The sequence below is a fragment of the Hippoglossus stenolepis genome, chromosome 15 (assembly GCF_022539355.2).
Source record: "Hippoglossus stenolepis isolate QCI-W04-F060 chromosome 15, HSTE1.2, whole genome shotgun sequence".
Taxonomy (NCBI): Eukaryota; Metazoa; Chordata; class Actinopteri; order Pleuronectiformes; family Pleuronectidae; genus Hippoglossus; species Hippoglossus stenolepis.
The window spans coordinates 11,692,550-11,704,548 of NC_061497.1; the positions used below are offsets into that span (position 1 = coordinate 11,692,550).

General features: G+C 39.4%; 1 protein-coding gene across 1 annotated transcript; it reads right to left on the minus strand.

The window, feature by feature from the left end:
- Positions 1–95: 95 nt before the first annotated feature.
- sms (spermine synthase) lies at positions 96–9,014 on the minus strand. Its single transcript, XM_035178764.2, has 11 exons — positions 8,829–9,014; positions 6,908–7,028; positions 5,403–5,490; positions 4,900–4,964; positions 4,618–4,793; positions 4,300–4,454; positions 4,066–4,155; positions 3,164–3,278; positions 2,689–2,768; positions 2,170–2,285; positions 96–1,370 (listed from the first exon to the last, which is right to left on the minus strand). Exons 1-11 carry the CDS (start codon positions 8,872–8,874, stop codon positions 1,340–1,342), a joined length of 1,083 nt encoding a protein of 360 aa, XP_035034655.1. The 5' UTR covers positions 8,875–9,014; the 3' UTR covers positions 96–1,339.
- Positions 9,015–11,999: the final 2,985 nt, after the last annotated feature.

The following is an 11,999-nucleotide window of genomic DNA, read 5'->3' on the forward strand; positions in this document are numbered from 1 at the left end:
TTGGGCCTTGATGAAGCTATGAACTCTACGCAGTGTTATGCTAGTTATTCATCATTTTCATTTCTTAAAAAACTAAAATAAAAAACAAGGCAAGAGACTTTTCCCCCCCAAAACATTTTAATTGTAAATGGTCACAAAAATGTCTCATCTCGAGTGGGACAGAAAAGCATTTGGTGAAATCATATGGAATAAATAAATGTAACTGAGTCCCACAGGGTTGCTCACGTGTAGACGTGCTGTGTACTGTATATGCAAGCTACATTCACTGTCCTTCACATGCATGTTATACAGTCTTTAAAAAAAACTTTAAATATATCAGGAGAAACCAAGGTGCTAATAAAATATGACATAAAAACAGCACAAGCACAAAGGTGGCATTAAAGTGGTGGAAATGTTTCCCTTTTAAAACACATTTGGACTTCAACACTACAGTCATCACTGGGCGTGATCACATCGCCTTGATACAACCTGAAAGAATCAAATCACATTTGAGCGGCAGTAACAAAACTAGAGCTTAAAAGCGACTCCCTTCAGCTGCGCTGCGTCTATACATTAGCCTATCAAACAATATGAGCTTGTAACTCAAGAAAAAAAAAAAAATCTAAAGAAAATAAGAGAGAACTCACTTGTTTGTGAGATGAGTTACACCAAGTTGTCAGTGTATCAATCAGTGTTTAAACATCTAACAGATTTTCTCAGCGTACATGCAAATGGACATTCCAAATCAAATAACACAAATGAAATACAACTCGTGAGTTGTAGTAAACAATGGTGAAACACAACCAAAAAAGGAAGGAGAAGGAAGAACAGGGTAAAATGGTGTCGATAGATAGGGGATAATAAAACTGTCATGGAGCCCTTTAAGATGTGCTCAGACTGAGTGTTTTGCAGCCAATTACAGTGCAGATGTAGTCACAGCTGTACCGATGTTAAAGTAACAGGCTACCTTTAGGGCTGAATTTCAGATTAAGGACCAGCTAACTGGGGACAGTTTGTCCAACTGTGAACACAATCTGTGTCTCAAATTGGGAAAACTGATTTGTGGTTCAGGGGTTGAAGTTATTTGTAAGTATAAACTACTCAGACTTATAACCATCACAGGAACTCCAGTATTTTTTGTTTTGTTTCTCCAGATCCAGTCTTTCAATCTTTTAAAGGCCACAAAACAACTCGCTTGTCTCGACTTTGACATGAGTTTAATTTACAGGTCACATTCAGTCTGAGCACAACCTGAAGGCGACAGCAGAGAGAGAGAGAGAGGGAGAGAGAGAGGGAGAGGGAGAGAGGAGTACAGCATTCACATTCCACCTGCTGGGGATTCAAGCAGAAATCCAGAGCTTTACTTTTTCCATATGGTGTAGAAAACCCATCTGACACAGTAGATTAAGGATCATACCAAACATAACAAAAATGTGCAGTATTCCTGTTTAGGAATGAATATATGTGATTTGAAAAGATGGTTTCGGTTTCTAAAGTTGAGGACTATTTTTGTAGTTTTGCCATTTTTCTAAAATTAGCACAGTTGCAACTGAGGCTGATGGGACGAAAAACACCTGAAGGGTTCAGGCTATTAAAAAAAGCTGTTGGCTTTGTGAGAACATGATTATCAATATGGGCCAAATCTACAAGAATAAGATACAAATCCAACTAGAGTAAAAAATATTATGTAAATATATTTACATTAAATAAAAACAATTGTGAATGTATTCAGTCACTTGTTTTGTCAGCTGCATCTATCTATTTAAATCTAATAATTCCAGAAATCTCTGACAGTGACTGATATATTTTGAGAACCGCTAATTTTAGCGGCTTCACACTTAGCATGTTTGTGACCAAGGATGTGCAGCATAAAATTTGGTGTGAATTGGATACTAGACACATTTAATATTAATAAACTTTGGGTAAACAGGCGACCAGCAGTGGCTGAGACTCATCAACATATGTGATGCTATTGATCACGTTCATGACAACAACTCACAGTTTGGGGTTGTGCGTTCTGAGTCGAGCTTCACTGAAGCCAAATCCTGCAACCGATCTTTATTTGCTATTAAAAGGTAATTTGAACAGTTTCAGAAAAGAAAGCTGCAAGGCCAAGTACACAAATCACCCCAAACAGACACAGCACTAGTTAAAACAATATCTAAAGCATTACAACCAATGAAAGGATACAGCTCCAAGTATGATGGCACACACACCACCTCTTTGGAGAAGCCCACGGGACACGAGAGCTTTCCCAGCTGTTCCTCGTACAGACTCAATGCCTCTGACAGGTTTACGCTGTTGCCCTGACGACGAGAATAAAACAAATAAAATATATATATGCAATCATAACTGAAAGTGGTGTGTTCCAATATTCAGTCATAATAAAATGGAAAGACACTTTTCCCTTTGCAGAAAATATCCCTGTTTGACAATTCAAAACTAAATGTTATATTAAACACAAAAGGTTCAGGCGGACTACAATTTCCTTCCTCCTTAAAAAATGTCTTGCCCAAATATAAGCAAACATAAAAAGGTTTAGGTGAAAGCATATGTGGGGGCAACTTTTCACAGCATCTCAATCTCGACCTGATTCATCTCAGTTAATGCTGACTGAACAAAAACGTATATTCACATATTTATAAAAAAAGACATCATCAACAGTTTGCACAATACATCCTCAGCAGTATTTACAAGAACAAAACTTACCTGTGTGAAATATTTTCCAGTTGGGTGCAGTACTTTTATTGCGAGATCCAAGATGAGTCGCAGGAACTCCCATGTTGAGTCTAAACAAAATCCAGTTGAGACAGGTTCAGAAATGATAACTCCTACAACTGCATTTACACAACACCACACACTAATCAGATATAAGGTGGCAGTTTGGTGTCATAAATGTACTTTTATATGGACACAATTGCCATTTTGCCCGTCAATCTACACCTAATAAACCAAAATGACAAAAAAAAAAAATCCAGCTTTTACAGTAAAGTGGCTTGACACTTCAGACTCATCCAAACTGAAGCAGCTTGAGGGAATCTGACAACGAGAATGACCTTTAGGAATCCAGGTGTGCTCCCTTTCATACCAACTCACCCGAGATATATATATATATATATGCTTTTTGCACACTTAATTATTGTGCAAACAGTGTGCCCATATTAAATATGTAAAATACAGAGACCTTCTTCTGGCTCCGTGGATATCGGGATTGCAGTAAGGTCATTTATTACGTAATCAAACGTCCGTCCTTCCTGGACATACTTCTTCAGCACAGGGACACAGTCCTCGACCAGTATCTGTAACGTACAAGACAAGGAGAGTCCACTTATCAAGCTCCTTTCATTTGAATCAATACGCTTTATTCTTGCTCTCGTCCTAAATTCAGTAAAAATGTAAACTTCTGTCAATTTGTTGAGACACAATTTCCAGAGTCATGAAACTACTTTGAACAGGGGTAAATCACCACAGTAACAAATGCTGACTCTACTACTGAGCAGGAAACTACAGAAGATCAGTTCAACAGCTCCACTTCTGACAATCAGATCACTGGAAATACTGAGTTATGATCCCTACCGGATCCTGACACAGACAAAAGAGTCAATGATAAAGTGACAAATAATAGTGGATATTTCTTTGGTAGATACGCAATATTCTCTCATTCCCAATTACGATGTTTATGATTTTGTTTTAAACTCTTATTCCCCTACTCTAGCTGAGAATCACACGAGAAGACTTGGTGGTGGTGATGATTGGAAATAAAAACGTCATGTTATCTTTGATGAAAAAAAGAATCCACAGCATCAATTACCTCCTAATTTTTTCGGCAACAGAAACAGTCTCACATTGGTTTTAGCTTGCTCACTATACACTGAAGATATACATATAAAATAACTCTTTATAGCCTAACTGTTTATATCTGGCAATAATGGCCAGTGTTTGCAGAGCTTCTTATTCTAATACAAGATATTCTTCAGGTTTTACCTTGTTGCAGCTGTGTATGTCTTCAGGTAACAAAGGCAGTTACTAACCAGCTTCATGTTCCAATAACTCAGGATTACCCGTGAATATTTATGCAGCACTCACTTGGTAGCAGTCTCCCTTCAGGTTGTCGAGGATATTGCCGCAGGTTTTTCTCATGTGCACTTTGCACCCGTCGATCACCTTCTGGTCAATGTGCACACTTTGTTAAGAACCAAATCAGGTGCAATTGCTGTAGTTGTTGGTAAAAAGGCTGCAAGGTTAAAAACTACACCGCCTGAGTCACTACACAGGAATTTCAAAAGAAAGTTTCAGCATTGCAGAGCCCATAAAGGATATCTCCACCATGGTGATCATCTTTGGCTTCTGTTTGACCACCTCGGCGAGGATGCCGCCATCGCCTCCTCCTAATATCAGCACCTCTTTTCCAGCATAGTTCTCTTTTCCACTACCTATAATGGCTTGGGTGTAGGCCTGGTCACTCTCTGCCAGATCTGCAGGGCAAACGATTCATTTACACTCACATATCCAGTACAATCAAGAACATTACTCTTGAACAATTAAAAGTGTACTTTGCTCTGTTGGTGAGGCCAAACAGAGTATTTTCTGTCTCAAAATGACTCATGAGACATGTACTGTGGTACTGTATGCACTTACTAACATCTCCGTTGAGTATTAGGATATTTCCAAACTGCTTTGAGTGCAATATTCGTATGTTTTGGTATGCAGAGTCTTCCTCGTACACCACCCGGTCAAAGTCATACTCAATCAGTCTGCCGTCAGCTGTGGGCCAGTATCGGTCAACTTCTCCCCCTCGTACGAGAGCTGGGAGCCTGAGGGGGTTAATGGTGAAGAATACAGTTGATCAATATTACTGCAACATGCAAGCTGCATTGAATACAGCCATCAGCTTTCTACAACATGAGCAAAGCTACAAACCTTTTAATCCTTGTAATATTGCCTTTTAGCAGATCCTTTAGCTTCTTTTCCAGTGCATTTAAAAGCTGTAAAAGAAAACAGCCGAGTCTGAGACACCATAACAAGCTCAAGTGCAGAACAATTTTCATCAACTAGTGGGATATGAAATAAGCAAAAGTTCAACGGCAAAACACACTGACAGTGAACAATGCAGCAGCTATGTCATTTACTGTTCACTGTGTGTATATGGTTGGGATTCCATCCTAATTAGGGGCACAACAAGAGGACCACTAGATGTACAGTCTGTGGGAAAGAGTGTTTGGGCCCTGGAGGCAAGTAGACAACATGTTCAGGCAGCAATGTGGAACTGTGTCCATTAGCAGAATGAATACTTCTACACGTTACTCTCAACACATGCTTTTTACATGTATTTGCATGAAGAAGTTATTACATTACCACAAATATTCTTTGTGCTTTGGCTTTTAGGTAAAACTTGACGTATTGTAGTTTTTTAAATCACCTACATTGTCTAGTTGTGCAATGTTGTCCTCTTGGTAACACTGCAGATCAATAGTGACCAACCCATGGGAGTGCACACGCAGAACAACAAGCCTGAGAAATGCAAAGATAAAGAGAAGCAGAAAAAAAAGTGATAAGTACATTTATAAAAATATACAAAATGTATAATTCACCCCAGAATCGCCAATTTCAAAGACTCACACCCTGAAGCCACTGTATAAGGTTTGTTGTTTGAATATTTTTACGTTTTCTCAGTTTGAAAATTCAATACATACAACACCCCGCTCCTTATCCTCTGTATGTACAGTATTTACCAAACATCGCTTCCCTATCACATTATTCAACTGCCACATGATGAAATATATTTAGCTGTTTGGAACATACTGAGCAAACAGACAAACGGCATACTGCAGATAATTAACTTGTCACCAGTGGGATGCTTGATTGCACCAAGACCACACCCAACCAGCCAGGTCTCCACTAAGGCGCTAAAAGCATCAATGCGTACATAATGCTGAAAGTTACCTCTGCACGCATTCATCTATGCTGAGATTTTACTTTAATCCTAATCATCGGCAGTTTGTACTACACAGGTTCAAACCTGCTGGTAGAAACTCAACCTCTTGGGAATTTTAGTTTTAAAGCACTATGACACATATACAAAAGGAAGCCCTACTTGTAAAATACAAAGAAGGGGTGGAACACAGGTAATACAGAAAAACATGTTAAATTAACAAGCACCATGTACTCTAGTTATCCCTTCTTTGTCCACAGAAATGCTCCTAACTTGCAAAACAAAGAGGGGCAGGCCAACGTAAAAGAAAGAGCTTTAGCCACTTAACATGATGGGAATGATCCGTGTGGCAACTGTGCCTGGTACAACACTGGTTTTAGACATCTATGAGCAGGCAAAAGTTTTTCCTATTAAGAGTTTTATCACAAGCAGCCCAGGAAATGTTATGTATTCATTAAAATGCCCACATGATAGGGCTTATATGGGTAAAACTGTATGCATGCCAACACTAATGACGAGAGCTCCACCTGAGGCAATGAGGTGAACTATCCTGTTGTTCATCATTCCAATGAGTTCTCACATTCTCTCTCTGCCCTAACTGACATGCAACATAGAGGAAAATGTCAAATGGGAGTGTAATGGACTGGATACATTTTGATTATCAAGTCAGAAGTGTTAATCTCTAACCCTGAAGTCTTAGTTCTATCATACACACCAAAACCTCCTAACTCCATGTTGCACATAGGGGGATTAACTACTAAAGCAACAAAAACCTTCTAACACTCTTCTAACAAGGAAAAGGGAACCCATTTCCAAATGGTAGGCTAATTAATAAAAGCACTCCACCGGCTTCCATACAGCAGAATTGAAATGGAATGTGCATGTTTGTTCAAAATGTTAAACTATTATGGATAAACTACACTCTGCGTTTCTGGAAATCACAAAGCTTTTAATCATCTGTAAAAAATGTGGGACAAACAGCGCAGTTGTTCTTACCTGCCATTTTTGCCTACAAAAGTAGCAAGATATCCATGTCCATTTGTTTCATGGACAGTCTCTGTCATTTCCTGCTCCTGAAATATGGACAGTAGGCCAGGAACTGTCGATGCAGGGTCAACTGGGAAAAGCACAGAGCATGCAACATGAAAACAGATCTATACTTATTATAAATTCTCTGCATCAGTGAAAGAGAAAAGTTCTAAGATCCTTTGTATATTGTTTACAAAATCACAACAATGCAACAGATCTTCATTAGAAGTAAAAGCTGTGCATAACCGTCAGCTAGTGTAACTGCATCAGTCATTTCTCGTCTTGGAGTAACAAATACATCATGTAGTTGAGTGTTGGTGTAGAGTAGCAATTACAGAAAAGAAAAATGCCACCAACTATATAGAACTTGAATTAACAATATAAACATTTTCTTATGTAAAATATCAACATAAATGCACACATTTTCTGCATTGACTCTACTGTAAAATGTCCTATCAGCAAAAATCAGCATCAATGTGTACACTGATGTCTGTGAAAGGCTCATATCAGCTGATCAGGTGATAAAACTCTGACACACTGTGAGTTACTTTGCACCACACAACCCTTCTATATGTTTATGGATGACTTTGTCAACTACTACATGTGTGGGGAAAATGAGATAAGATCAAACTTTATTGATCCCACACATGGGACATTTCCTTGTTACAGCATCAGAAAGGTCAGAATGATGTAGTCAAGAGAATACAAATATAAAAGAAGTCCATAGTATAATAATAATTAAAGAATAACAAGAATTTGTACATAGTATACAGAATAAAAACATGTTAAACAGACACACACACATATATATATATATATATAATATCCATGTTAGGATGCTAGCTCTTTTAACGGTTTTGTGCCTTCCTTCTTTGTGCTCTCCTTTTTGTTTGCAGTTTTCATTATTGGAACCTCATCTAGGTTTTATTCTATTACTAAATAAAGTTATTTCCAGTGGAATGGATTCTGGTTATTGCCATTTACTTACTTCCAGTCTTGTTTCCGTAAATGTTGGATAATCAAGTTTATTTAAAAAAAGAAACTGAATAACAATGCAATACTCGTGGTGTTAATATTTAATGACACCATATGCTCTGTAAGTAAGTTTACATTGTACATTGACGAGTATTCCCATTGTTTGCAGCTTTACTCTCCATTTAGGAGGGAAACGTTATGTAATTTTTGACTCCACTCAATTTATGTAACAAATATATTTACATGATGTTTTCAGATTCCTATTAAACACATGATCAATTGTAGATTAAACAACCCAACAGAGTATAAAACTGTGTCACTATGTTAACACACCGTGTAAATTATAGATACTTTATGAGTGTTAACGCAAAATGGCTCAAACTGTTTATGTTTCGTTAGCACACAGTCGCCTCTTTAGTTGTTGGTGATTAAATGAACAGTCACGTTGTGTTTCAGACACATGCAGGTTAGTGCTGGGGCTCAGCAGCATCACGACCAGGAACGTGCGAAATAAAAAACTACAAAAATGGCCGAACATGCGCCACTTCCTATGCGACAGCTCTGGACCCAACGCAGGATTGAACGTACTTTATTCACATTGTTCGGCGGAGAAGTATCGAACCGCTGCGGAACAACGACTCCGTGCGGAGCAGAACACCACTAAACACACACCCCCACGTAAACATCACACACCTCAACTAACACAGCCACCTGCTCTCCACCACAGCGTGTCTGGGGATGTGTGTGTACATGTCTCTATCGGCCATGTTTCATCCAAACTAATGCGATGCCGCCTGTGAAGGGCAATGACAGGCGAGCGGGTTCGTGTTAGCATCAGCTAGCTAGCATGCAGCCCCGCTGCAGCGAGTGAGAGCGAGCTCCCGCGTTTAGCCGCGCGTCGCGCTCCCCTTACCTGCCGCGGAGAGGTTGAGGTCGAGGGTGTAATGTCGCAGTGCCATGTCTGACTGCAGCCGTCATCCATGCCTGGAATAGGCAGGCAGCGGATATTTATTAGCGGAGACGGAGGGAGGGTCCTGCCGCTACCAGCGCTGATAACACTGCTGCTGCCGGAGCAGGCGTGGCTACCGAACCGCCACCGCAGAGAGTGGAGACTGGAGCGAGAGAGTGACCCTCCTGTTTTCACCGAGCCGCTCAGCCTCAGGTGACAGGACCACATGTGCACACTTTACATCCGTGCACGAACAAATCTCAAATATGCATCGTGGTGATTTATGATAATGTTTAATATGTTCCGCCTCTCGGTTTACAGTCTTTTATATACGTGTAGAAGCCCTTTCGGCCACTTTGCTAGAAAAAGGAATTCAAGTCATTATAATGAGAAACTAACTCAAAATAAAGACTTTCTCAAAAGTAATGACTTGCCAACTCAAAACAATGACCTATTAACTCATAAGATGAGTTAGTAGTTCAAAGTAGCGACTTAGTATCTCAAAGTAAGGACTTAGAAGTACAACATTACATAGTATCTCATAAGGACTTATCTCAAAACAACAACTTACTATCCCAAAATAATGACTTAGTATTTCAATATAATGACTAATTATATAAAAATGATGACTTAGTATCTCAAAATAATGACTTAGTATCTCAACAAAAATGACGAATTATATAAAAATGATGACTAAGTATCTCAAAATAATGACTTATTTACTAACAATAATGACTTTTTTACTCACAATTATGACTTGGTATCTCAAAATAATGACAGTTTCTCAAAATAAAGACTTAAGTTATCCAGGACATAAGACGTCAGGCCTTTGCTCTGATCATTACAAATGTGTTTTACATAGGTGTGAACACTTCAGTTGTCCTGCAGCGAAATGTCCTGCTGGAAGTATCAGGTTCAACTGTATCAGATCTTTACTCAAGTTCTATTTAACCGTAGTGACTAACACTATGGTTCGATATAATATTTAAATGGCTGCGTCAGATTAGCTGGAGGAAATTTCTTCTTAATGGAAACGCCCAAACTGTCATTCCTCCTGATACGTCATTTAGAAATTGACCACGGTCGTTGATGCTGTTCCACTGACGTCTTTCTTTCCTTTTTATGTGTCTGCTATTCAGCGTGAGGACTTTGTGTTGAACATGACTCAAACGCACATGTTTGAATCTCTATTTAAATATTTAAGATTTATATTGTTCACTCAAACAAATGTCTTATTACAAAAAGTGTGTTCTTATAGAGTACACACCAGAAGACCCATGTGTCAATGCAGTGTGCACATGCAAACCAAGCAGATGTGTATGCATATGCTCATACATTATATACAATACACAATGTATGGAAAAAACATTTGTCATGTCATGCAGGAGTTTGTTCATTTAATACAGTAAGTCCATGCACAATAATCGACTGAAGCCCCCGGCACCTGGTGTAGGTAGTGATTCACTTTGATCCACCATGTCTTAACTAAAGAAAGTCAGACTGTGAAACCCCTTTGTATGGAGCAGAGGATTTGATATCATTCCTGGAGAAGCGTGACTGCAAGGACAACATCCTTGATTCTCCAACGTGTTGCGATAATGATGCCAGAAATCCACCGTTAGTGTTCATACACGAGGCTTCTTGCCTTCAAATTCATTTCTGCTGCTGGGAAGTGGTGCAAATAAACATAAAAAACTCCTTCACACATCACAATATTTCCAAAGTTGACATTAGAGGGGTTGTCAACCCGAAAAACAGCTGGATTTGGCCAACCAGAAGCCCCCCCGAGGAAAGTGTGACTTCTTTCATCGTGGTGTGCTGCTGCTGTTACCAGTATTTATTAGGCACAGACACTCTTCAGTGTGTGCTGAAGATCTAACGGGTACATCTCGAAGCAGCTCATAAACATACGTTTTATAGATAACCTCAACTTATGCCTCATACTGAATCAAGACACTGATGAATTGGTGTTTTGAATGTGATGCAAATTTTAACGGTTCATATATAAGGAAAACATATATTCTATCATTTGTTTCTTCATAGTCAATGTACAGGGACAGCAACATTTAAAAAATATTTGTTATTGTATTGTTGATTTAGATCGATATGTTATTGTATGATTATACTGCACATGTTGTTGTTAAAGTTAATATCAGATCCACTATTAATTGCAATAGAAAATGTTTCATATAGTGCGTACAGTGCTTTGTGCAGCAGTCTGTAAAGTCTATCTGAGAAAAGTCTAAAGTCTGGGTGAAGCAATAAAAGCTGCCTTTATAATTAAAGTGAGCAGTGTGCAACAGTGTGTTATGATGATAGAAATGGATGTAAGGCGTTGGAAACATCAAACAGCTGTTATTCATCATGAGTCCTTCGGTGTGAGACAGTTTGTTTGTTGCAGGTTAACAGCTACAGGGAAAAGAGGGTGGTTCCTTTGATATGTAATATGTGACTTTGTATGTAATTATTTAAGAACGTCTGCAAACAGCACAGAGCGTTCAGGTGGATGTTACACTGTTTCCCTCAGAAACTCCAAAAGTGTTTTGTGGACTCAAAACCTTCACCAAGTGTCCCAAGAAAGGTTGTGATGCTCCGGACAGCCTGATCCAGGGTTTCTTTAAAGCTTTGCAGCTCTTAGTAAAATAGTATCTTTGAAGCTGGACTTGAATTTGAACGCTGGTCTCTCATTGGTTAAGGCCCAACATCCTGTGATGAGGCTGTGATGTCATCCAGGTGATAAGACCCACTCAGCTCCTCCATGCGTTTCCCCAGTGCACCACTGTCACTGCAGGAGCCTGCCCAGACTCCTCTCTGCTGAAGGGGAGCTTTTCACTCCAACACTTGCATCCAAACCTAGACCGCGAGTCTTCAGCTCATGGGTTAAGTAAACAGATTGTTTGTATTCCCCAAATACATTTCTGATTTGAGGGAGTTAGCTGCACGCCATCAGCTGATCTCTCACACTGCACGCAGAAGGACGAGGTGTTTTGTCAAGGAGATAACGGATTACACGTTTTCTCTCCTACTGAGTCGACCCCGCTGTTTTCCCCTCTGCCCTGCAGGAAAACCAAGCAGCTCACTGTGACCGCCCGAGGAGCGAGACAAAACAGCACCGCCAGTGTTCGACCAAGGGAC